Here is a 27,454-nt window from a genome sequence, read left to right as displayed (position 1 = left end):
CGACAGATGCCAGCCTCTCAGGCTGGGGAGTGGTTTGTCAGAATCAATCGACCCAGGGCCAATGGTCATCGATCCAATCCAAGTGGCACATCAACCGGATGGAGGCCCGAGCTGTCCAGCTGGCACTGAAGGCCTTCCTACCCTTGGTCCGTCACAAAGCGGTGAGAGTTCTCTCCGACAATGCCACCAAGGTAACTTATATCAATCGCCAGGGGGGCACCAGGAGTCACCTGGTGGCCCTGGAAGCCAGCAAATTGCTCTCCTGGGCAGACCAACATTTGGAGCATCTGGCGGCCTCCCACATCGCGGGGAAGGAGAATGTTCAAGAATGTTCAAGCAGACTTCCTCAGTAAACATCTAGACCCCGGAGAGTGAGAGTTGTCCGAAGAGGCGATGGATCTAGTCGTACGCAAATGGGGACCTCCCCACTTGGACCTGATGGCCACCTTGCAGAATTCGAAGGATCCCAGATTCTTCAGTCTCAGAAGGGAGCACTGCTCGGAAGGCGTGGATGTCCTAGTCCTACCCTGGCCCAGCGACGTCCTCCTCTACGTATTCCCGCCATGGCCTCTGGTGGGAAAAGTGCTCAGAAGGATAGAACTTCACAAGGGTCCAGTGATTCTCGTGATGCCAGAGTGGCCCCAGAGACCTTGGTTTGCGAACCTGGTGAATCTCAAGTTGGATGGTCCTCTTTGCCTCGGTCACCTACCCAACCTCCTTCGACAAGGTCCCGTATTTTTCGATCAGGCAGATCACTTTTGTCTAGCGGCCTGGCTTTTGAGCGTCGGCGCCTGTGAAAAGGCTATAAGGAGGAAGTGAGATCCATGTTATTGCGAGCCCATAAAACTTCTACCTCTTTGTCTTACGTTTGGGTTTGGAGAGTGTTTGACAATATGTGTGCCGAGTCGGGCGTTTTGGCGCGCAGGGCCTCGGTGTCCCTGGTTCTCTCTTTTCTTCAGAATGGCCTCACTAAAGGTTTGTCTTTCAATTCTTTGCGGGTACAGGTTTTGGCTTCGGTTCCCTCTTGGGACGAATTGACGGGTATGCGGTGGTGACCCATCCGGATGTTGTCCTTTTTCTTAAGGGGGCTAAGCATTTAAATCCGCCTGTTTGGGCTACTTGTCCGACCTGGAGTCTTAATCTGGTACTTCGTGTCCTTGTGAGGCCCCCTTCGAACCCCTTCGGCGCGGGCCACTCTCATAGACCTGGCTCTCAAAACAGTATTTCTAGTCTCTATTTGCTCGGCCAGGAGAGTATCCGAGCTGCAGGCTCTATCGTGTCGGGAGCCTGTTTCTCCATTTTTCGGATTCAGGGGTTTCCCTACAGACTGTCCCATCCTTTTTGGCCTAAGGTAGTGTCCCTCCTTTCACGTCAATCAGTCAGTGGAACTTCCTGCCTTTTCTCGGAAGATGTTGCGGTACGTCGGGCGGGGACCTGAGGCATTTGGATGTTAAAAGAGTTCTGCTGCCATACTTACAGGTTACAAATGAGGTTCCGTTTCTCGAGCATCTCTTTGTTTTATGGAGCAGGCTCAATAAGGGAAAACAGGCCTCTAAAGCTACCATTGCTCGCTGGCTAAAGGAGACAATTGCATCTGCATATCTTTGTCGGGGCCGGCCGGTTCCAGAGTGTTTAAAAGCTCATTCTTTGCATTCGCAGGCTACCTCGTGGGCGGAGAGCCAGCTGGTCTCTCCACAGGAAATTTGCAGAGCAGCTACTTGGAAGTCTCTGCATACCTTTGCTCGGTATTATTGTCTTGACGAACAGGTGCCTGTTTTTGGTTCCTTCGGCAGACAGGTGCTTCGAGCGGGACTGTCTTGGTCCCACCCTAGTTAGGGAAGCTTTAGTACATCCCACTGTCTGGGCTGATCCGGGTATATGCAGGGAAAGGAAAATTGGTTCTTACCTGGTAATTTTTGTTCCTGTAGTACCACGGATCAGTCCAGACTCCCACCCTGTTTACATTTACCTTTCAGATCGCTCGAAGCCTTTTCTTTATAGAGAATTGCAGAATGCCTTCTTCATTGCAGAAATATCATATGACAAAACTATAAGGCACCGGATGTGTTCAATAACTAGATATCTATATAAGAGCTGTTCTTGGACTGTTTTCAAGTTTACATTATTGTTCATGTTTGATTGGTTACTTGCTTGATCTTATTCTGATTCATTTTCGATTCTGTTTCTCTGCTTTGATAACGTTTATACTGAGGGGTGCAGAGTGAGCACTGTCCTGATATAAGATACCCTTTCAGTTTTTCTTTGTCTGCATCTGCTGAACAGGAGGCTCAACCCACTGTCTGGACTGATCCATGGTACTACGGGAATGAAATTAGCAGGTAAGAACCAATTTTTCTATAGTGCTTTCAGGATTTCCCCCGATGCTCGGCCCGGTCTTTCTCCGGTGCCAAGGACGCTGAAGATCCCGATGATTTTGAGAGCGTCGACGACGGAGAGGGCCTATCATCAGCTCCTCTTTCTCAGGATGATCCTGCTGGGGGTGTAGTTCTTTTAAATCAACTACCTAAAAATAAATATGACATCACATCTATTCCTAGGCTTAACAAAAGAGGAGGTGATATAATGATACTGTCTAAAAAGGAACGCCTCCTAAAAATACAGCAAATAAATTCTCCACCCAAATTCGAAATAGCTCTCTTAAATTCCAAGTGGCTACAAATTTTTTTAATCTATGTTCCCCCAAGCCTACTACTACTTAATGTCTCTCCATTAATTGAGTTTTTCATTACTAACCTAAAAACTGAAATTCCTACCATCATACTCGGTGACTTTAACTTACATGTCGATAAGGACCCATTATCTCACAACTGTGATGCATTCTTAAACTCAATGTCAGCATTAGGTTTTCATCAAATAGTAAATCAATCAACCCACAAAGCAGGACACACACTAGACTTAATATTCATCAACTCTTATCTCAACAACAGTCTCAATCCCACTTCCCCAATCCCATGGTCTGATCATAAATTAATTACCTGTGATATAAATATCCAATACACAACCGTAACACCCCCAGCAACCAAGACCAGAATTGAATACAGGAAACTTTGTCAACTAGATACCCTAACTCAGCAGTTCTCAACCTGTGGGTCGCGACCCCTTTGGGGGTCGAATGACGATTTGCTAGGGGTCGCCTGCCCTAAGAGACCATCGGAAATATGGGTTTTTTGTCGCTCCTCGAGTCACTCTCTCCCCTCACCGGATGCAGTAAAAAAGTTCATTCTGCGCTCCCTCACTCCCCGATTGGCCGGTGCTGGGCAAAAGGGGCTTGCCGAAACAAGCCCCTTTTGCCCAGCACCGGCCAATCGGGCAGCGCGCTCTCACTCCTCGAGTCACTCCCTCCTGCTGTAAATGTTGGAATGTGTTGGAAGAGGGGTAGTCTTATACGGCGAGTATATCCCAAACTCTATATTTTAACTGTAAAAGTTGGGGGTCGTCTTATACGCCAGAAAATACAGTATATACAGTACAGTTACTTAGGCCTATGAACGAAAATAATTTTATGGTTGGGGGTCGCCACATAGTGGGGAATTGTATTAAAAGGGTCACAGAACTATAAAGGTTGAGAACCACTGCCCTAACTGATCATCTCTCAAAAGCTCTGAATGACCTAAACACATCAAACAGTGATAACGCAATCAGTTCATGGTTCTCTTTAACAAAAAAGGTAGCAGATAATTGCTGCCCACTTATTAAAAAAGATATTTCCATTAACAAAAAGCACCACATCCCATGGTACAACAATGAATTAAGGATATTTAAAACAACACTGAGAAAAACTGAGAGACATTGGAGAGCTTCTCCTTCCACTGAAACACTAACTACAAATCTCTATTACATAAATACAACAAAGCCACAAATAAAGCAAAAAAAGAATTCTATTCTAACAAAATAAATAAATTTCAATATAACCCTAGAGCTCTATTCTCATACGTAAAAGACCTGACCAGTCCTATTGAAACTCCCACATCAAACAACTCTTCTAATTGCGATACAATTGCTCAATATTTTAAAGAAAAAACTTTAAACATAATAAAAAACATAGCTCTCGTGAACGCTAACCAAATTGTACTACCAAGCAATCCTAAGGACCATTTAACCTCCTTTGACACAGTTTCATCTCTTGAGGTCGAAGTTATAATTAAAAAAATGAACCCGGTAACTAGGTTACTGAATTATTGGAAACATCGTATAGTGCCCAAATAGAGAGTAGAGGTACCCTTATGGTGAAATTTTCTCTATCTTCGGACAGAGACAAAATTTTGAAGCTTTTTATGATACACTGGTCTCTCTCTATTTAGGGCAAAAAATATGGTTTTACCCAGATGTATCAAAAGAAACCCAATTAAGGAGAAATAGGTTTATTACTTTAGCGAATTTAGCCAGAACTTTTGGAATCCAGGTTATCATTAGGTTCCCATGTAAATGCATTATGAGAGTAAAGGGAGTAAAATATATATATATTATGAACCAGAACACTTAGAAAAGTTCTTAGAGGAGCATAAGACCCATGGAAAATTGGGAGAAATTCCTAACCAAGAATAATATTGGGTTTGTAATTGGTTCTGTGTCTTCTGTATTTATGTTAGGTCTTTTATAAATTTGTCTTTTGACTAGGAAGTCTTGCTTGATTGAGCTCCCCATTTGGTTTGGTAATAGGAAATCAGGTGAATGTTTTATGATTTATAATGTGCAATGTGATTCTATTATTGACACCAGTTTTTCCGTAAAAAATTCTCAAGAATGTTTTTGAGAATTATATACATATATTTTACTTTGTAATTCAAAGTTATAAATAAAGAATTAAAAAAAAAAAAGAACCCAGCTGCCCACCCAATTGACCATATCCCAACTCAACTATTAAAAACAATCCAATATAGCATCTAAACCTATTGCCAATATAATTAACTTGTCCATAACCGAAGCTAATGTCCCATTCACTTTAAAATCAGCAATAGTAAAACCAATCACAAAAAAACTCAAGCAAACTTATATGATCTCTCATACCTAAGTCCCATTTCTAATTTACCTTGTATATCAAAAATTCTCGAGAAAGTAATTAACAATCAACTAACAGATTATCTGGAAAAACATAGTACCCTGTACCCAGCACAACACGGATTTAGAAATTATTTTAGTAGAGAGACCCTTTTAACTTCACTACAAGATATCATCTTAAGAGGAACCGATAACAGCCAATCTTACTTCCTGATCTTACTGGACATCTCGGCAGCCTTTGATACAGTTAACCATAATATCCTCCTTGATAGACTAAACGAAATAGGCATTAAAGACAAAGGGGCGGAAGTGAACGCTGATTGGCTGCTGTCATCCTTATCTCACCTGTCAATCAGTTTGATTGATCGTGTACCCATTATACTACTTGCGCGCATGTTATAAAATCCAGAGTCGGCGCACGCAAGGGGGTGTACACATGTGCACCTCGCACACGCCGAGCCCAAGGGGAGCCCCGATGGCTTTCCCCGTTCCCCTCAAGGCCGCTCCGAAATTGGAGCGGCCTTGAAGGGAACTTTTTTTCCGGCCCCCCCCGGCTTCCCCTCCCTTCCCCTATGTAACTCACCCCCCATCCTAACTAAATCCCCCCCCCTACCTTTGTTGAAAAGGTTATGCCTGCCTGAGGCAGGCGTAACTTGCGCTCACTGGCTGGCTGCCAGCGCGCCATTCCCCAGCCCGGGGGCTGCTTCGGAGGCCTCGGCCACACCCCGGAACATCCCCGGGCGGCACCACGCCCACGGCCCCTGCCCCCGGAATGCCCCCGAATGCCGCACTGCCCCCGGCACGCCCCCCTAGCACGCTCCCGACACGCCCCCCAAGCAAAGCCCCGGGACTTACGGGCTTTGTGCGCACCGGCGGCCTATGCAACATAGGCACGCCGGCGCGCAGGGCTTTTAAAATTCACCCCTTAGCGCTCAAATGGTTTAGTTCTTACCTAACAAATAGAACCTTCAAAGTAAAGTTTCTTGATAAAGAGTCACATCCTATCGATCTCAGCTTCGGGGTGCCCCAAGGATCCTCTCTATCCTCTTCACTATTTAATATCTATATGCTCCCTTTATGCAAAATTCTATCAGGCCTCAGTCTAACGCATTTTATCTATGCTGATGATGTTCAAATTTTAATACCGATCCAAAAGTCCATTGACCAAACTCTAAAGCTCTGGGACATATACCAATCCACCACTGAAAAGGTATTAACCCAAATGAATCTTTCCCTAAATACTAAAAAAACTGAAATCCTATACATCTCCCCTAAATTAAGCAAGACAAAAGAGCTTGAAATTCAAGAAGCGGCCAAAAACTACCCCATCTCCCTAGAAGTACGAGATCTAGGGATTCTTATAGATTGCGAATTCTCCATGAAATCCTGCGTTAAAAAAATCATAAGCGATGGTTACTTCAAATTAAACATACTCAAAAGATTAAAACCCCTCCTATTCCCTAAAGACTTTAGAACTGTCTTACAGGCACTTGTCTTATCAAGATTAGACTACTGTAACTCACTATTCTTAGGCCTTCCCGCAAATATGACAAGACCATTGCAACTTCTGCAGAACTCTGCAGCTAGACTCTTGACAGGTACTAGAAGATCTGAACATATCACCCCAATATTAAAAGAACTTCATTGGCTGCCGGTCAAATACAGGGCCCAGCATAAAATCTGATCACTAATACACAAAACCCTCTACAATGAAAAAATTGAATGGCTAACCTCTTCACTTCACTTCTCTTCCACACTCCCTCAAGAACCACCAGATCAACCTCAACAGGGATGCCACCAATTCCTTCCCCCAAAATTGCCCACCTAAATAATGTAAGAGAAAGATCTACCTCTATTGCTGGACCCCTTCTATGGAACTCCATCCTGCAGGAATTACGACTAGAAGCTGACATCAAATTATTTAAAAAAGGGATTAAAACTTGGCTTTTTAAACAAGCCTACCAAGAGCTATTAGCATAATTATCTTACACGTTTGATTTAATACCAAGATAATGTATATTTTTATTTTTATTATACTATCTCTACCCTAACTATACTATCTCTCTAAGGGGTAGATTTTCAAACCGCGCGATTTGGCGTACTTTTGCTGGCGCATCAGGCGCAAGCAAAAGTACGCTGGATTTTAGTAGATACGCGCGGAGCCGCGCGTATCCGCTAAAATCCGGGATCGGCGCGCGCAAGGCTATCGATTCTGTATAGCCGGCACGCGCCGAGCTGCGCAGCCTACCTCCGTTCCCTCCGAGGCCGCTCCGAAATCGGAGCGGCCTCGGAGGGAACTTTCTTTTGCCCTCCCCTCACCTTCCCCTCCCTAACCCCCCCCTTACCTTTGTCGGGGGATTTATGCCTCCCGGAGGGAGACGTAAATCCCCGCGCGCCAGCGGGCCGCTAGCGCGCCGGGACGTGACCTGGGGGCGGGTACGGAGGGCGCGGCCACGCCCCCGGACCGCCCCAGGCCGTAACCACGCCTCCGAGCCCGCCCCCAAAACGCAGCCAACACGCCCCCAAAACGCCGCGCCGACCGGGCCCGCCCCCGACACGCCCCCCTCGCCAAACCCTGGGACTTATGCGAGTCCCGGGGCTCTGCGCGCGCCGGTAGGCCTATGTAAAATAGGTGCACCGGCGCACAGGGCTCTGAAAATCCGCCCCCTAAGTGTTTAAATTTTGATTATTTAGCATACTATTTAGTTTGCTATGTTTATTTTTATTTATTTATTTAAGTTTTTTATATGCCAACATTCAAGACGTTTGTCCCATCATGCTGGTTCACAAGAAACAGGAGTGCAAATTAAAATAAACTTAACAACTTGAACAATAGTGCAGAAAAAGCAGATACATGTAACAGGGAAATATAGAACTTGGAGTAAGAAGGAAAATGCAGATCAGATAATTACATATAATAACATTGTAAGAGGTGGCTCTTAATGGTATTGCAAGCGAAGTGTGTTGATTGATGGGAGTTAAGAAATGTTGGAGTTAGGAAAGGCCTGCGTGAATAGCCAGGTCTTGAGTCTTTTCTTGAAGATTGAGATGTTGGGTTCCATTCTAAGATCTGGGGGAATGGAGTTCCATAAGGTAGGACCGGCTGTGGAGAAGGCCCGATCTCTTAGCGTAATGTGTCTGGTAGTTTTGGCTGGTGGTACTTGAAGTGATCCTTTGTAAGCAACTCTTGTCGGTCTTGTTGAGTTGTGTAATCGGAGGGGGATGTGAAGATCAATTGGGGCTTGTTGATGGATGTTTTTGAATATGGTGAGAATGGCCTTGTAGATTATTCTGAAGTGGATGGGCAGCCAGTGGAGGGCCATCAGGATAGGGGTTATGTGTTCTCTTCTCCTGGTGTTAGTGAGTATACGGGCGGAGGCATTTTGGACCATTTGTAGTGGTTTGGTGTGTGATGAGGGGAGACCAAGCAGGATGGTGTTACAATAGTCCAGCTTTGCGAAGATGATTGATTGTAGAATCGTTCTAAAGTCATGTGTGTGGAACAGAGGTCTTATTCTTTTCAGTACTTGGAGCTTATAAAAGCAGTCTCTGGTGGTTTTGTTGATGTTAGCTTTCAGGTTTAGGTGATTGTCAATTTGAACTCCTAGGTCTCTCACTTGTGTAGTATTTGGTAAGTCTGGATGAGTGGGTGTGAAGGAGCTGTTTTCTGGTGTGATGAGAAGAAGTTCCGTTTTTGATGAATTTAGTATCAGGTTGAGGCTTGTGAGAAGCTGTTTGATGTTTTGGATGTTAATTATATTATGAAATAATGTATTTACTTCTTTCTTCTTTGGAAATGCAAATAATTTTAAATGATTAATTGCTAACTACTGTAAACCGATTTGATATGCTTGCATGAAAAGTCGGTATATAAAAATTATTAAATAAATAAATAAATTTAAGGGCTCCCCTCGGCCCCTGGGTGTTGACATCCTTGATGTCAGTGTGGATGGAGTAGACTTTTTAGAATCAAAAAGCTTCTCCATTTTGTCCAGCCGAGCACAACGGCTTTTGGGGGTCATCTGATCACTCAGCGAACACCCTCGGACATCGTGCATTCCCTGTACGTACCAGGATCATTCCAGACAGTGGGTTATGTCCACTGTCCAGCAGGTGGAGTCAGAACAAAAAATTCCCAGGGGAGGTTCTATATAATCACGCCTCACCTGACTCAATTCTCAGTATAGTTCTGACTCCAGCAGGTGTGAGCAGGGGACTTTGAGGTCCCCAGCATTTGGCCTTTAAGGTCTTAAATTTTCTAATTCTTCTTTCAGAGGGATCAAGTTTTATTAAATTTAAAGATTTAGTTTTGTATAGCTTGACAGCCAGGACAGGAAACCGTTTTCTCAGTGAACAGGGACTTGCTGACAGGCTTTCTCTTTTCTCTTCACTTATATTCCTCCTTCCCCCTATTTATTTCTTTTTATTTTTTATAGGGCTGAAGGTAAGTGTCTTTTCTGTTTTACAGCTTCGTGGAAGCCTTTGTAACAGCATTCACGGCTGAGGGTGCATATCGGTAGTGCCGTTTCACTCCCCTCTTACTTGTGTTTGTGCGAACCCACCCCGCCTTTTTTGGTGTGAGGAATTACCCGGTCCGCGGCCCCGCGACGTAATATTCCCCGGGGCCGCTTGCCGTCGGGAAGGGTCATTCCCCGACGGTTTTCTTGGGGCCGGTGGGTGGTTTTCAGAGCTGTGCCGGCGTTTTTCGCCGCTTTTTTCTTTCAGCGATTTCGGCACAAACTGCACCTCACTTCCTCCCCCCTCCCCCCCTCGCTTTCTCCTCACCGAGTCAGCGGCAGTAGTGGGTAGCGACGTCCTTATCTGAGCAAATTTCTTCTCAAGAAAGATTTTTTTTTTTTTTTGTACTGCTCATGTCGTCTGAGGGGGAGGACAGCCCCGCTCCTGGAGATTCAGAGCGGCTTCAGGACCGCGGGAGCAGAAAGAGGCAAGCCCCGTTCTCGCAGACCGCGGGAACGGCGGCCATTTTGCTTCCTCCTTCATGCGTTGGTATTTCATCTGAGGGCGCAGAGACTCAACTTTCTTCCTCTCTACCAGTTACCGGAGCACTATCGGAGAGTCATCTTTCTGTGAACTCAGGTAATTTTTTTTTTCTCTCCTGAATTTATAGTCCTAATGAACAGGGCTTTCATGCATTGCAAAGACTCCCTGTCAGGAGGGGGGGATCCTCCTCCGAGCAAACGACCATGCCCGGTTCCTCCCTTAGGGGGACTCTTCACAGACGACCCCTCCCTTACAGCTCAGGTTGAAGGGGATGATCCCAGAGTTTTGCGGATTTTTCAAGCGGGGGAGTTAGAGGATCTTATTCCACACTTCTTACAGGAGATGGATATTGACCCTCCACCTGAGCCTGTGGTCCCAGCCCCGAATATCAAGAAGGGGGATCCACTTCTTGCGGGCCTTCGACCTCTGGCATAGGCTTTTCCCACCCATCACAGTATTTTACAGCTAATTGCCAGAGAGTGGGACACTCCAGAGGCCAATCTCAGGGTGGGTAGAGCCATGGATAAATTATATCCTTTACCGGCAGATTTCTTGGAGCTGCTTCGAGTGCCCGCAGTGGATTCGGCGGTGACAAAGCACACGACCATCCCTGTCACCAGGGGCACAGCTTTGAAGGATCTTCAAGATAGGAAGCTAGAGGTGTTCCTGAAGCGGGTGTTCAAGGTCTCTGCTCTGGGCATGAGAGCGGCTATCTGCAGTTCTCTATCTCAACGTGCAGGACTCAGGTGGGTACAACAACTTCTCACTTTGCAGACTCTTCCAGATGCCGAGGCTCAACAAGCGGACAGGTTAGAGGCCGTGGTAGCCTATGGAGCAGACGCCCTGTATGATCTCATCAGAGTACAGGCACGAGCCATGGTATCTGCGGTTTCTGCGCACCGTCTCCTTTGGTTAAGGAATTGGTCTGCAGATGCTTCCTCCAAGACCCGTTTGGGGTCTCTCCCTTTCAAAGGCAAGTTCCTCTTTGGGGAAGATCTGGATCAGATCATTAAGACACTTAACGAGAATACAGTTCATAAGTTACCAGAGGACTGACCACGTTCTTACAGACCGTTTAACTCTAACAGGAACAGGTATCGCAATCAATGTAAGGTCCGACCCTCGAGACAACAGCCTCCACAGGCCCCTTCTTCACGATCATACTTGGAATCGGTCTTTTCGGGGTCGTCGGCCCGCTAAGGACGGACACGGTACGGGCCCTTCCACGAAGTCACCGCAATGATGCCAGGAGGACCCTCGAGTCGATTCCTCGGCTGGGGGGTCGACTTTCGCTCTTTTACGGGGCGTGGGTTCGAATCACTTCAGACCAATGGGTCCTCAACATCCTAAGACAAGGTTATGTGTTGGATTTTGTACACACGCCACCAGACAGGTTTCTGTTTTCTCCTTGCGGATCCCTCGCAAAGCGTCAGGCCGTACGTCAGACCTTGGATCGTCTCCATGCTTTGGGAGCGATAGTGCCGGTTCCGGCTTCCGAGTTGGGACGGGGTCACTATTCTGTTTACTTTGTAGTTCCCAAGAAGGAGGGAACCTATCGACCCATTTTGGATCTCAAGACTGTCAACCTTTTCCTCAGGGTCCCTCGTTTCCGCATGGAGACGCTCCGCTCGGTTCTGGCAGCGGTACATCCAGGGGAGTTTCTAGCCTCGTTGGATCTCACGGAGGCGTATCTACATATCCCGATCCACCATTCTCATCAACGTTATCTTCGGTTCAAGATCTTGGAACAGCATTTTCAGTTCCGGGCTCTGCCTTTCGGACTGGCCACGGCTCCCCGGGTCTTCACGAAAATCATGGTGGTAGTGGCGGCTGCGCTCAGGAGAGAAGGAATCCTGGTGCATCCTTATCTAGACGATTGGCTCATCAGAGCGAAATCTCGGGAACAGGGATTTCAAGCAGTCCAAAGAGTAGTCCAGCTCCTTCAGGAGCTCGGTTGGATTGTCAACTTTACAAAGAGCAGACTGCATCCATCTCAGACACTGGATTTTCTGGGAGCTCATTTCGACACGGGAAAAGCCATGGTCTTTCTCAGTGCGGAGAGAGCTCAGGCGCTACGCGAGCAGATCCTCACTTTCCTGACTCTCGAGGTTCCAAGGGCATGGGACTATCTTCAGGTCCTAGGAACCATGGCCTCCACCATCGACCTGGTTCCATGGGCCTTTGCCCATCTTCGGCCCCTTCACAGAGCATTGCTTTCCCGTTGGAAGCCGATGTCCCAGGATTATCAAGTGGAGCTTCCCCTCCCAGACTTTGCAAGGTACAGTCTCGACTGGTGGTTGGACCCTCACCAGTTAGCTCAAGGAGTGTCTCTGGAGTCTCCAGACTGGATGATAGTGACCACGGACGCCAGTCTTTCAGGCTGGGGAGCGGTCTGTCTGGACACCTCGATTCAGGGACGGTGGTCGAAGGAACAGACGACCTGGCCCATCAACCGTTTGGAGTCAAGAGCCGTTCGACTCGCACTTCAGGACTTACTACACTTGGTTCACCACCGAGCAGTTCGGGTACTGTCGGTCAACGCCACCACAGTGGCGTACATCAACAGGCAGGGAGGAACAAGGAGTCGTCTGGTGTCCTTGGAAATAGACAGACTGATGGAATGGGCGGAGATTCATCTTCTTCGTCTGGCAGCTTCCCACATAGCAGGTGTCGACAACATTCAGGCGGATTTCCTCAGCAGGCACCACCTGGACCCCGGAGAGTTGGAACTCTCGGAGGACGCGATGGCCCTGATAATCAAGCGCTGGGGAACTCCACGCTTAGATCTCATGGCAACGGCCAGAAATGCAAAGGCCGCTCGCTTCTTCAGTCGAAGAAGGGAGCACGGAGCGGAAGGAGTAGATGCGCTAGTACTTCCTTGGCCACGTCAGTGTCTTCTGTATGTCTTTCCACCGTGGCCACTGGTGGGAAAGGTTATTCGAAGAATAGAAGCTCATCAGGGCCCGGTAATTCTCGTGGCTCCGGAATGGCCCCGGCGACCGTGGTTCGCGGATCTTCTCCAGTTAGCGGTGGGGGATCCGCTCCGCTTCGCTCACCTTCCGCGGCTCCTGCATCAGGGACCAATATTTTTTCCAGCGGCAGATCGCTTCTGTCTTGCGGCCTGGCTTTTGAACGGCAGAAGCTGAGGCATCGCGGTTACCCTGAGTCTGTCATATCCACTCTGCTACGGGCGCGTAAGACGTCTACTTCGGTTACGTATGTTCGAGTTTGGAAGGTTTTTGAGGAGTGGTGTGGCTCAAAAGCCATTTCGGCCCCACAGGCTTCGTTGGCACAAATTCTTTCATTCCTACAGGAGGGTTTGGATATGGGTCTGGCCTATAATTCTCTTCGAGTACAAGTGGCGGCACTTGGAGCCTTCCTTCAGGAAACGAAGGGAAGTTCTCTCTTCCCATCCGGATATTCTCCGTTTTCTGAAGGGAGTGAGACATCTGAAGCCTCCAATCCGTCCGCCAAGTGGTATCTGGGTTTCATCTTAATCAGTCGGTGGAACTTCCTTCCTTTCCCTCCACAGACTCTGGTGATCTCCACAAGCTCGATGTACGACAAGTATTAATACACTATCTGGAGATTACGAATGAGTTTCGACTTTCTGATCATTTGTTTATTCTTTGGTCAGGACCTCGGAGAGGTAACATGGCCTCGAAGCAATCTATTGCTCGCTGGTTGAAGGGAGCGATCGTAGCGGCATACCTAGGCGCAGGTAAGTCTCCTCTGTTGGTTCTAAAGGCTCATTCTCTCCTTGCTCAGGCAACTTCCTGGGCTGAGAGTTCCTCCGTACCCGCCCAGGAAATCTGCAGGGTGGCTACTTGGAAGTCTATCCACACTTTTACCAGGCATTATCGCCTGGATGTTCGGGCGCCTTCGGATGGGTGTCTAGGAGACAGGGTCATTCGGGCAGGGCTGTCAATGGCCCACCCATGATGGGAAAGCTTTGGTACATCCCACTGTCTGGAATGATCCTGGTACGTACAGGGAAAAGAAAATTATTCCTTACCCGTTAATTTTCGTTCCTGTAGTACCATGGATCATTCCAGACACCCTCCCTAGACTTGGGGGTACTTTGTTGTGGGACATCCCTGCTTACCTGTCTCTATCTCTTTTGCTCTCTGTTCTTCGTGTACTGTGGAACTGTTCTTCCACGCAGTACTGTTTGCAAGTTTCAATGTTTAAAATTACTTCCTGGACATTTGTTCCAGAGATTGTTTTGTTCGTTAACTTGATCCCTCTGGTCTTTCTCTTCTCTGTTGGCTTTGATAGTTTATTTACTGAGAATTGAGTCAGGTGAGGCGTGATTATATAGAACCTCCCCTGGGAATTTTTTGTTCTGACTCCACCTGCTGGACAGTGGACATAACCCACTGTCTGGAATGATCCATGGTACTACAGGAACGAAAATTAACAGGTAAGGAATAATTTTCTTATGCCCCCAGGCAGAAGATGCAGTCCTCATGCAGATCAGTAATTGATACAGTCTGCAGGCACTGGGGGCACTACCGAAAACTGGGCGAGTGGTCGATGTCTGGTGGCCACCGAGAAGCAACATGTCAGGAATCGACCTCAAGGAGGCAAAAAGAAAAACCACGCCGTCGAGGGGCACTGATCGTAGAAGGGGACCCGATGTTGAAAAAACAAGAAATTCTGAATTAGAAAAACTTTGAAGAGCAGAGCTCCAAAATCGCAAGGCAACTAACACCACTGAAAAAAAGAGACTGTAGGGGAACCCTGCGTGGACATGCGGATAGTGACATGCTGGGCATGCTCAGTGTGCTAGGCAAAGTTTTCTGTGCCAGGCTCCATCTGATGATGTCACCCACATCTGAGGACTACCATCCTGCTTGTCCTGGGAGAACAATTTTAGCTCCTTGTTCCTCTGCTGATGCTTGCACTGATGCATCCAAACATGCTGGTAACTTTCCCAGTTGCCTTATTACATTGATTGGCTCCCTGCCAATCATTTGAAATGATTTACTTCTAGATCGCCTTTTTGTTTGACAGTTTACAGTTCTTATCCTTCTAAATGATAAATAGTTGTTGGATTTTTGTTGTTAATCTGATGCCTGATGGGAAGAGCAATCAGATAGGAGGTAGCAATCTGTTATTAACGCTCTGTTAAGAAAGCTGGAAGTTAGCAATCTGTTAGCAATCTGTTAGCATTTCTGCTAGGAGTAGCAATCTGTTAATATTGGCTCCTAAAGAAGGAGGACTCAGCAATTTTGTAGTGTCTCGGATATGGTCTTGCTACGTAGTTAGCAATCTGTTCAGGATCTGATATAGTTGTGGGTGGAACCCTGGGCCGGTGGCAGATGACCACGCCCCCGGGAGGGCGTGATCATCTGTCTGAGTATGGAGACAGACACACATAGTTCTTTTATTAAACAGGTTTTTTAAACCACCAGAGGTGGCAGTAGTGAGCTGATATGCCCGGTAGGGCTGTAGTCCCTCAGGTACTGGAACAGCGATCCAGGATGGCTGAGCTGTTGAGAAACTGTAGAAAGTGAGTAGGCAGAGTAGACAGAGTTCATGAACAGAACTAGATGACAAAATTCACATAAGGTCTCAAGGAGGCTCAGGAGCTGAAAAGGTTTAGGCCCTCGAGCGAGTACCTGGTTCCAGGGAAAGCTCTGAGAGCAATGGTAACTCACAATTGTTTGTAGCAGCGATAGCTTCCAGGCAGCAGAGAATCTTCAGAGTGTCCAGGAACATGAGCCCTCGAGGAGCGAGTACCGGTTCCTATCTGTAATCTGAAAGTAAAGAAAAAGAGGAGGCCCCCGAGGAGCGGGTACCTCTGGTAAGTCCGAGGAGGCAGAGTAGCTTAGGATAGTGAAACCTTCCCTTATCCTTACTAACTCAATTAGATAGCGAAATAGAGACCTTTAAATATTGGAAGCAGATGACATCATCTCAGGGGGATGCCCCTGAGGTTCGCACCCTTGCTGGTACTTCAATCAGAGTGCGCGCGCGCACCCTAGGTCTTCAGGCAACATGGCGGATCTGCAATGTCGAGCCAGTCCGGGGACGCCGGAGGGAGTCGGCATGGAGACGCCGCGGCAGCCAGCCGTCCATCAGACCCGGAGGGAGTCGCCACAGAGGTAAAGATGGCGGAGTGAGGGTGTTGAGCAGCGACGGACGCAACAGTATCCCCCTTCAAAGGGCAATCTCTTCTTCGGGTAACAGGCTTAGGTTTAGAAGGATGCGCGAGGTGGAACTGATGAAGCATCTCTTTGTCCAAGATATTGGTCTGAGGCTCCCAAGAGATTAAATCAGGGCCGAAGCCTTCCCAAATCAGGAGGTATTCAAAGTCTTGCCTCTGTTACGAACATCCAGAATCTCTTTGATCTTAATTTCTAATTCGTCTTCTGCATAGATGACAGGTGGATCTTGAGATTTGGAAGAATCTTGCAGAGTGTTATTGATTATATCAGCAGCAATGGATTGAGCTGCTGTGGACATCACTGAAGGTTTCAGTGGAAGTGGTGATGTTAGGGTAAGTCCAAGACACACTTCTAAAGATGACTCTCCAGTAGAAGTTGCTGGATGAGAGTTGATGTAGAATTCAGCAGTAACAAGTAGCTGCTATGGACGTCACGGAGGCTTCAGCGGAAGTGGCGATGTTGGGGTACGTCCAAAATCCACTTCTAAAGTGTGTGTCAATACCAGCGGAAACAGACTGGCTGGTTGCCAGAGATATCTTCTTCGGATCTAATATGTGCTGTGGCTCATCAGACACATCCTCCGAATGGATGGAACGTGAAAGATATCTCTAAATTTCTAATCCGTGAATCCGGATAGATGTTGAATGCCTTTGAGCCAAGTGAACGTAGAAGGCGCTATGACTATCAGCAGCCATGAGCTGAACTGCCGTGGACGTCACTGAGATCTTCAGGAGAAGTGGCGATGTAAAAGAACGTCCAAAGTCCACTTCAAGTTGTGATGCAATAATGGATCTTCTAATTTGACGAAGGGACTCCTCAGGTCTTCCACTAGACATCTGAGAATAAGGTTGCCTCCTGCCCCTGAGTCCATCAGGGCAGGAGTCCGAACCGCAGCCAGTTCACAGATCACGGAGACTGGAAGAGAGGGCGGAGGAGAAAACGCAGTATGGCCCAAGAACAGTCCTCCCGCGGGCTTAGGCCCATCCGTTTCCCGGACGAATGGGGCATGTAGAGACATCATGGCCGAGCTGACCACAGTACATGCACAGGCTGCGTTTCTTCCGAAATCTTCTCTCCTTGGAGGTCAAGTGTCCATGACCAAGTTGCATCGGTTCATCTTTATCAGCAGCAGAAGTTACTGGAACCATCCGAGGTGCAGTGGTAGTACTAGCCTGTTTCAACCCAAGTAACACCTTAGGCCGGAGTTCCTTCACCTTGTCTCGGAGCCTGTGATGAATCCGAGTGGCCAAGGCTATTAATTCATCCAGTGAGTCAGGTGTCTTGCGAGCGGCCAGCTCGTCCTTTAAGCGGGTATCTAGGCCTCTGCAGAAGAGAATCTTGAGACATTTGGGGTCCCAGCGAAGTTCCGCTGCAAGAGTCTTGAATTCTATGGCAAATTCAGCTAGTGATCTGTTGCCTTGCCTCAAATCCACCAAAGCAAACCTGGCAACAGAAATATGAGCAGGGTCATCAAAGACGGATTTAAACAAGTCCATAAATCCTTCTATGTCCTGCAAAATAAGGTCCTTGCGTTCCCACAAGGTAGATGCCCACGACAGTGCTTTCCCATCCGAGTATGACAGGATGTAGGTGGTGTTCGATAGAGTCGTGGGAAATAAAGTTGGCTGTAAGGTGAAGTGCATGCAGCACTGATGTAAAAAGCCCCGGGTCTTCTGGATTTCTCTGGAAAAGCGGATAGGAGCCGCCAGTGGTACAACAGTCTTTAAAGTTACCTCCTGTAACTGACCTTCTTGGTTAGAAGCTGTGCCTTGCATCTTCTGTGTGTGTAGCTGATGAAATGCTGCAGTAAGTTTCTTCAAACTTCTTGCTGCTCTGAGATGCGTTGGGCCAGGCCTGGTATAGCCTGCAAAGCAGAGATGTGCCAGATCCATGGAGTAACAACATCCAAAGTTTAAGCCAGATCCACTAGAGTTAACAACATCCCAAGTATAAACCGGATCCACTGGAGTTAGCAATCTGTTGTTAATCTGATGCCTGATGGGAGGAGCAATCAGATAGGAGTTAGTAATCTGTTATTAACGCTCTGTTAAGAAAACTGGGAGTTAGCAATCTGTTAGCAATCTGTCAGCATTTCTGCTAGGAGTAGCAATCTGTTAATATTGGCTCCCAAAGAAGGAGGAGTCAGCAATCTTGTAGTGTCTCAGATATGGTCTTGCTACGTAGTTAGCAATCTGTTCAGGATCTGATATAGTTGTGGGTGGATCCCTGGGCCGGTGGCAGATGACTACGCCTGGGAGGATATCCCGAGAGGGACCACCGGCTAGGCTTGAGTATGGAGACAGACACACATAGTTCTTTTATTAAACAGGTTTTTGAAACCACCAGAGGTGGCAGTAGTGAGCTGATATGCCCGGCAGGGCTGTAGTCCCTCAGGTACTGGAACAGCGATCCAGGATGGCTGAGCTGTTGAGAAACTGTAGAAAGTAAGTAGGCAGAGTAGACAGAGTTCATGAACAGAACTAGATGACAAAACTCACATAAGGTCTCAAGGAAGCTCAGGAGCTGGAAAAGTTTAGGCCCTCGAGGAACGAGTACCTGGTTCCAGGGAAAGCTCTGAGAGATCGATGGTAACTTACAATTGTTTGTATCAGCGATAGCTTCCAGGCAGTAGAGAATCTTTAGAGTGTCCAGGAACATGGGCCCTCGAGGAGCGAGTACCGGTTCCTATCTGTAATCTGAAAGTAAAGAAAAAGAGCGAGGCCCCCGAGGAGCGGGTACCTCTGGTAAGTCCGAGGAGGCAGAGTAGCTTAGGATAGCGAAACCTTCCCTTATAAACCGACATGATATGATATCCATCATGAATGCCGGTATAGAAAAGCGTTAAATAAATAAATAAATAAATCCTTGCTAACTCAATTAGATAGCGAAATAGAGACCTTTAAATATTGGAAGCAGATGATGTCATCTCAGGGGGACGCCCCTGAGGCTCACGCCCTTGCTGGTACTTCAATCAGAGCGTGCGCCCTAGGTCTTCAGGCAACATGGCGGATCTGCAACGTCGAGCTGATCCGGGGACGCCGGAGGGAGACGGCATGGAAACGCTGCAGCAGCCAGCCATCCATCAGACCCAGAGGGAATCGCCAGAGGTAAAGATGGCGGAGTGAGGGCGTCGAGCAGCGACAGACGCAACAATTTTACACCAGTTTAGTACTGAAACTTATTTTCTTCCAGTTTTTTCAAATCAGCTTTCATGTTTTTGCCCCTTCTGGTATTTCTCCTCCAGTACAGATTTTTCTGTTTTCCACAAACAAGCATATTTTCCCCTCTGTAACGTCTTTAGTAAAGATATTTAAAAGAACTTGCCTTAGCACCAAAGCCCGAGGTGCTCCATCGATCACAAGAGTGAGAACTACCCTCTTGCAGTCTGTTGTTCACCCAGTTTGCATCTCTCTGTCCTCCTTTGTCGTCCATCTTGTTACCACTATTTTATGTGGAAGTATCAGAAACCTTACTGAAATCCAGGTGGGCACCATCCACTGTTCCTCCCTGACCCACTTTTGTGACTTTATTAAAGACAGGATCTTCCCTAGGTGAAGCCATGTTGTCTGGTGTCCTGTAATCTCCCCTTCCTTCAAGGTGCTGCACTTTGCTTTTCTTTAGTATTGTTTTGCTCACTACTGAACTTATACTAATGGGATTGTGGTTGCCTCTTCCTCCGTGATCCCACTTTTGTGTAGTGAGATCACATCCACTGTACGCCAGGTCCCCACCTTCAAGGCCAAGTTGAATAGAGCTGTGAGGGGTTGCATTCAGCACTTTTCTGAGCTTTTTCAGGATCCTGGAGGTTGGGTCTCAATGACCTTATTCAATTTCATTTTTGTAAGCCCTTAGGGGCCGATGCAATAATCATGCACAGAAAGCGGGCGCTGAACAGTCAGCACCCGCTTTTTTAACCCGCCCCCAGGCGCCCCTCCTGGGGGCGCCATGCAATATTTAAATTAGGGGTCACGTTAGCAAGGAGGCACCAGGGTCACTTGTGTGCCCCTAGCACCTCCTTGTTAATGAGAACCCCATCTGCGTCAGCCATCCGCCGCACAGCTAGGGGGTTCAGGAAATGGATGCTTGTCAGTTGAGCATCCGTTTCTTGCACCCGACTGCCGGCGTTTTTTTTTTTTAACTTTTTTTTTAAGTTAAATTAGTTTCGTTTTTCCTCCTACTTAATATTGCAACGATATTAAGGAGGAGGCAGTACAGAAAAGCAGTTTTTTCTGTTTTTCTGTACTAGTTTTAGGAGTGCTCAGCTATTAACGCCTGCTCCGGGCAGGCGTTAATTTCTGATTGCAAAAATGTGCGTCCCGGACACACATTTTTTTCTTGCATCGGGAGTGAATAGCTAATAGCCTCATTCACATGCATTTGCATGTAATGAGCGCTATTAGTTTCACTCTGCGTTGGATGTGTTGTAGAGGCGCTAATCCCCTTATTGCGCCTCTATAACCCCATCCAACTGTGGTTCTGAAAGACATATATAATATTGTCCTTGGATAATTTTGATGTTGGATACCACAACCTGAAATGAATCCATAATCCAAGCGACAGCAGCAAAAATAAATTTCACAGATTGCAATGACAGCACCCAACCTCTAATTTTAATAAATGAGATATAATTCAAAAGTAATAACAAAGTGGACTCTGTCCTCAAAAGCTCATGCCTCAATAAATTGGTTAGTCTATAAGGTGCCATCTGTCTCCTGTCATTCAAAAGTCAGTACATCTTTGACCATAGGTCATGACATTTGATGTCTTATTTCAAGTTGAAGAAAAGGTACAAATGCATGCATAATCACATGAAACCTTTGTATTTTTGCAAGGAACTACATACAGGCCAACTCACTGTATGATTACCCTGTAGATACTTCCCCTGCTCCCCTCTCCTTCCATGACCTTCCCTCTTCCTTCTGTGCCTCATCTATTACTTCTCTCCTTTCCTAGGTTAGATCTAACCAGCAAGCAGATGGAGGGGCAGTCATAGGGACAAGGGGGCACAGTTCTGCTCTGGGAATAGAATAAAGTTCCACATATGCTGCATCTCCAGAAATTTTTCATGGGTGCTTTCAGTCTGTGCCTCTGTCCCAAAGTTCATCTGCATGAACCAGATTAAGGGGTGCTCGAACATGCAATGTACTGCTTTTTGGAAAATATGTAAATTCATGTGGCAACATTCAAGATATATGTCATTAGTCTGTGTACATGGCAAGGAATCGCTAGTACTTAACATACCTGCAGCAAGATCCATCCAGACAGGACAAAAATCTTCCAGTGTAAAGCTACCTCAGAGGCAATCCTACTTTCTCTCTCCTGCCCTTAGGCATTACAGTGCATCTCTTGTACAAATGTCCAGCCTTGAGCTCTGAGATCTGATATTCTCTTTCTTGTATAACTGTTAATAATCCATACATTGTGTTATTAGCATGGGTCCTCCTGCCTAGGATCAGATGCAGACCTGTTTCTCTTTCTGCAGGGTGGCCCCATGGTGACGGATGCTTTAGGATCTGTAGAAGATGCTGAAATTGCAGAAGAGCTGAGAGAAAGGTGTAAAACGAAGGCAAAGCCCAGGTACTTAAAGGCATTCCTCATACACTGAGCTGAGTCAAGGGATGCCGGGCTTCCGAGACTGCTGCATTCTGTGCTCACTCTTCTTGTCATACTCGTTTCTTGCATAAGGTGGAATATAAATGGTTTAAAATAAATATGCAAATATATTTTACATGTAAAGCTGAAACTCCAGCACAGAGTCTCTTGTCACATCAGCATTACACATTCACTGGATTGCATGGTCTTTGATAGGTTGCTTCTAGTTCTTTCTGCGAGGTAGTCATTGGTGTATCACTATTACTTCAAAACGGTTTTTATTGAGTTTTAGGAGAGAGCAAATGCAGGTACATCAACACAATAAACATCATCTACAGCTTATACAAAGCTTCAGAGTGAACAAAGTACTTGGTCGGTTTGCAAGCCATAATTCTCGCCCTACTGCATTCCAACTCGAACTCTTAAAGCATCAGCCTTCCTACCCACCCCCCCTCCCCTGTCCAGCCCGCCCCACAGCTCTCCATGGCCGACAGATCCTCCAGTTAGGTCTAACAGTCTCTAAGGTGTAACTCCCAGGCCAGTTAGGCATTCAAAATGAGACTTCGGATCCGATGTGATAAGGCCTAAATGTAGGGATCCCAAGTGCGCAGAAAGCGGCGATCGCAATGAAAAGAAGTGTCTGCCAATTGCTTATCCATCCGCATGAGTCTGTGAAAATGATTCCTCCACATCCAGTACGATGGGGGGGGTCCAGGGATTTCCAGCACAGCAAGATGACTTTTTTCCCTTAGCAAACACTTTTCGCAACATCAACCGTGCTCCTTGCCCCCGAACCAAGGCAGAAGGAATCTGTCCAAACAGTAGCAGACACAAAGAGGTAGGAAGAGTAATGTCCAATAAACCAGCAAGGTAGTGCAAAATACGGTCCCAGAAAGTTCGCACCAGAAGGCAGTCCCAAAACATATGAAGCAGGGTTCCCTCAGCGACTTGGCATTTCCCACATAATCCAGACGGCACTATCTTAAAATGCACTGCTCTCACCGGTGGGATATAAGCTCTCCATAAAAATTTAAATTGCATCTCGCGGTAATACATGTTACAGGTGATACCGGAAATATGGCGGAAACACCAGCGCAAGATAGCCACCGTTACCGCTGCCCCCCATCTTTATGCTAGAGGTCTTCCAATAGGGTACAAAAACTATCGGAAGCACTCCCCATTATCTTTTTATAATAATGAGCAAGAGGAGTACGCTGTTTTTCCAATACAAATAATGTTTCCAATGTGAGAAAGTGGGGAGAGTGTTTCACATCCAAGGGAAGGGATTTTATATAGTGCTGTAATTGTAAGTATAAGAACACCTGCGCTGAGGGTAACCCATACTGCAATGAGAGAGTTGGAAATGGCAACAACTGGCCTGTACTATCTAAAACATGACCCAAATACAGTATTCCTTGAGTGGCCCAACTTCGGAAGACAGCCGTTTGGGAGCCTGGATAGGCAATAATTAGGCACATAAACAGGGGATTTGTAGCAATTTAGTGGTCAGCTTCAAGGCAGCACGAAGCGGGGCAAGCAAGGCCGCAATTAATGGGGGACAGGAAATTTTGGAGGCTTCTGCCTGCAAAACAAAGTGCAGGTCTATGGGGTCCACCAAAGTTTTCTCTGCTAAAATATCAATAAAGGAGGATTCTCCCAGGAGCCAATCACGAATAATTCTAAGGTTCCCTGCTGCGTTATAAATCCTCAGGTTTGGTACACTGAGCCCTCCCTGGCCCCACTGAGCCTGTAATGTGTGGAGATATATATGCGCTTTTTTGCCTTGCCATAAAAATCTACGCAAAGTGGTTTCTATTACCCCGCGATCTGAAGCTTTAAGAGTAATGGGCAAATTCTGAAATAAAAAAAGCCATTTGGGAAGTAAAATCATCTTGAATAAGTTGAGCCAGCCCATCAGAGAAAGGGGAAGCGAGCGCCAAGTCTCTAGGCGCTCCACCATAGTCTTTAGTAAAGGGGGCTACATTACAGGCATACAATGACTGGAGCTGAGCGGGAAGGAAAATCCCCAAATACTTGATCTGAGAGGTTGCCCAGGACATCAGGAATGGAGTCCCCCAGGTATCCCTCAGGGAGGGCAGAAACGGTAAAACATCCGACTTTTCTTTATTCAACTTAAACCCGAAAAAAGAACCAAATCCTTGGAAAAGCATCAAAATGGCTGAGAGTGAGTGCACGGGGTTCGTCAGGAATGCCAGAATGTCATCGGCAAACGCCGCATATTTAAAGGTCTCAGTTTGACAGCGTACCCCTTTAATCGTACGGGTATTGTGAATAGCCAGCAATAACTGTTCAAGCTGCAGAACAAATAACAAAGGGGACAGGGGACAACCCTGTCTCATACACCGATAAATGGACAATGAATCTGATTGCGAGTTGTTAGCCACTATAATGGCCGTGGGCTCATGATATAACAACTGAACTGTCTGGTAAAAAAAAAACGGTAATCCCCTCCAAGTGTAGTATACGGAAAAGGTAGCTCCACTCCACCCGGTCGAATGCTTTTTCTGCATCAAAGCTGACCACCAAATAAGGTATCTGCCCGTGCTGGCACAAAGTCATAGCTGTTAAAACCTTGCGGATATTAGTCAGCTCATATCGGTGGTGAACAAACCCTACTTGGCCAGGGCCAAGCAGCCCAGGAAGAATGCTTGCCAAATGATCCGCCATGATCTTTGCCAAAAATATTTGATCTACATTCAATAAGGAAATTGGACGGTACGATTCAGGTTTCATGGGGTCCTTCCCTGGCTTGGGAATCAATGTAACATGTGCATTGTTCATATGCTGAGGATACGAGCCCGCCTTAATCAACGCATTAAAAGTGTTAGTAAGAGGGCTAACTAGAGGGTACAGCAGACTCTTATAAAATTCGTCCATATAGCCATCCTGGCCCCGGAGCTTTGTACCGCTTGGCTTGCTTTATGACCAAGCGGACCTCCTCCTCTGAAATAGGGTTATTCAGCCAATTTTGTTGATCTACCGTTAAGTGAGGGAGAGTCACTCGATTGCAGAATCTTTCACAGACCAACAAATTAGTAGGTTCTGCTGAATAGAGAGTAGCATAAAAGTCCTGGAAGGAGAGTAAAATTGAGGGATTGTCTCGTAATATCCCTCCCTGAGGTGAGTAAAGTGCGGACACATGTCGGGATGCCCTTTGAGATTTAATTAGATTGGCCATCATTCTACCCAGTTTATTTCCATACTGAAACATATGGAATTGAAAGTATGCTAAACCTTTTTTGGCCCTCTGGTGTAACAGGGTATTAGTAGCATTTTGGAGCGCAAAGTACTGTTCTCTATGTACTGCAGAGGGGACTTGCTGCAGCGCCTGGTGGGCCTGTCGCAGCTGCACAGTTAAAGATAAGAGCTGTTTATCTAAAAGTTTCCTTCGACGAGCTAAATAGGCAATGATGTTTCCCCTCAAGACCGCCTTTGCGGTATATCAAAACAAAACCGGATCGGCCATGTGTGTGTGTCATTAAAGTGAAGGTATTCATCCCATTTAGTATGTAAATAATCTTGGAATGATGCATCAACTGCCAAGAGGTATGGATAGCGCCACCAACGACCCACCGAGTTGGAGGCAGACCAACTCAATTCCAGCCATATAGGCGCATGGTCAGAGATTATGACATCATCTATATCCGCATGCGCAACCTTGGCAAAAAGTCGATGACTAATAAAAAAAATTGTCAATTCATGATTGCGACGGATGGGCTCTGGAAATGTGTGTGAACGTTTTATCCGTGGGATGAAGACGCCAATGATCTAGCAATTGCAAGGAATTTTCCAGAAATTGAATACCCTTACTAGGCGTCATGTCCTGAGACTGGGCACTAACCCTATCCAAAAGCGGATCTCGAACTGAATTAAAATCACCGCCCAGGATCAGGTCTTGCTCTAAATAAGGTAACAGAGACCTATGGAGCCGTTGGAAAAACTCCATACGTGGATTGTTTGGTGCGTAGACATTACATAATATGACAGGTTTCCGATCTAGGTCAGCGACTATAATTAAGTAGCGCCCCAGCGGATCCTTAAGTTCCTGATGAACAGAAAATGGGACATTTTTATGCACTAAGATGGCGACACCGGCCGATCTGGTTGTTGCGGAAGCAAAGTGCACCACCCCTACCATTGTCTGCACAGCTTCTGATGCTCGGCAACATTAAGATGCGTCTCTCGAAGGAATACCACATCCGTCGTTTTCTTTTTCAACACAGATAGAATTTTAGTTCTTTTCACTGGGGAATTAATACCGCACACATTCCATGAAAACATTCTCAGGCCTTGATTAGTCATGTTTTATGTAACCACAGGGTCCAAGGTGAAATGTGACAAACCATTACAAAATTACAGTAGCCTGAGGGCCCTCCCAGCCAAGGCCCCTCGCAAAACACCTGCATGAACAATAATGAGGTTGGACCCTAGGAAAGTGTACAAAAACTGGAACCCAGTCTACAGACCCTAAGAGCTGAGCCCACGCACACCCCTTCCCCCACCCCAACCCTGTTCCCATTCTATTTCCCTGCCCATGCTGGACAGGGATAGAGATGAGTGGGATTATTGTCTTTGGCATGCCTTGGATGTTAAGCGGCATCTAGTGCGGTACTTGAAGATTGCTCACTCTTTCAGGAAGTCTGATTGACTGTTTATGCTCCATGGTGGAGGTAAAAAAGGTGCACCAGCATCATGGGCAACTATAGCCCGTTGGGTGCAGGAGGTCATCACAGCCGCCTAAATGGATGCATATGTCCCATCACCTAGGCAGGTCAGGGTGCATTTCACTATAGTTCGGGCGCGTTCATGAGCTTTAGTTGTTGAGATTTGCCGAGCAGCGATGTGGTCCTCCTTGCACACTTTTTTCCAAGCATTACCGTTTGGATGCTAGGGCTCTGGAGGACATGGCTTTCACACATGTGGTGTTGATGGGACTGTGGGCAGTCTCCCGCCCTTTTTGGGAGTAACATAGAAACATAGAAATGACGGCAAAAGAAGACCAAATGACCCATCCAGTCTGCCCAGTAAGCTTTGCACTTTTTATTTATTTTTTTTCTCATACTTCTGTTAGTCTTGGCTCTTAGTAACCTTTTGGTTCTATTTCCCTTCCACCCCCACCATTAATGTAGAGAGCAGTGTTGGAACTGCATCTAAGTGAATATCTAGCTTAATTAGTTAGGGGTAGTAACCGCCGCAATAAGCAAGCTACACCCATGCTTATTTGTTCACCCAGACTATGTAATTCAGTCCTTGTTGGTTGTTGTCAGTATACAGATCCACTTTTCTTCATTCCCCCTGCCGTTGAAGCAGAGAGCTATGCTGGATATGCGTGAAGTATCGGTCTTTCTCCCCTGCCGTTGAAGCAGAGAGCTATGCTGGATATGTGTGAAGTATCAGTCTTTCTCCCCTGCCGTTGAAGCAGAGAGCTATGCTGGATATGCGTGAAGTATCGGTCTTTCTCCCCTGCCGTTGAAGCAGAGAGCTATGCTGGGTATGCGTGAAGTATCGGTCTTTCTCCCCTGCCATTGAAGCAGAGAGCTATGCTGGATATGTATTGAAAGTATTGAAAGAGTAGCTTTGGTACACCCCACGGTGTGGATTGGCCTGCCTTCCTTAGAGGAAGGAGAAATTACTACTTACTAGATAAT

General features: G+C 46.7%; 1 protein-coding gene across 1 annotated transcript in view; it reads left to right on the top strand.

The window, feature by feature from the left end:
- Positions 1-27,454, top strand: part of LOC115084798 (WD repeat-containing protein 64-like) — a 234,752-nt gene that overhangs the window by 170,563 nt on the left and 36,735 nt on the right. Inside the window, exon 26 of the mRNA XM_029590142.1 lies at positions 21,676-21,770. Coding sequence (XP_029446002.1) covers positions 21,676-21,770 — 95 coding nt within the window. The remainder of the gene's footprint in view (positions 1-21,675; positions 21,771-27,454) is intronic.

The sequence above is a fragment of the Rhinatrema bivittatum genome, chromosome 1 (genome assembly GCF_901001135.1).
Source record: "Rhinatrema bivittatum chromosome 1, aRhiBiv1.1, whole genome shotgun sequence".
Taxonomy (NCBI): domain Eukaryota; kingdom Metazoa; phylum Chordata; class Amphibia; order Gymnophiona; family Rhinatrematidae; genus Rhinatrema; species Rhinatrema bivittatum.
This window is presented reverse-complemented; position numbering and strand designations above follow the sequence as displayed.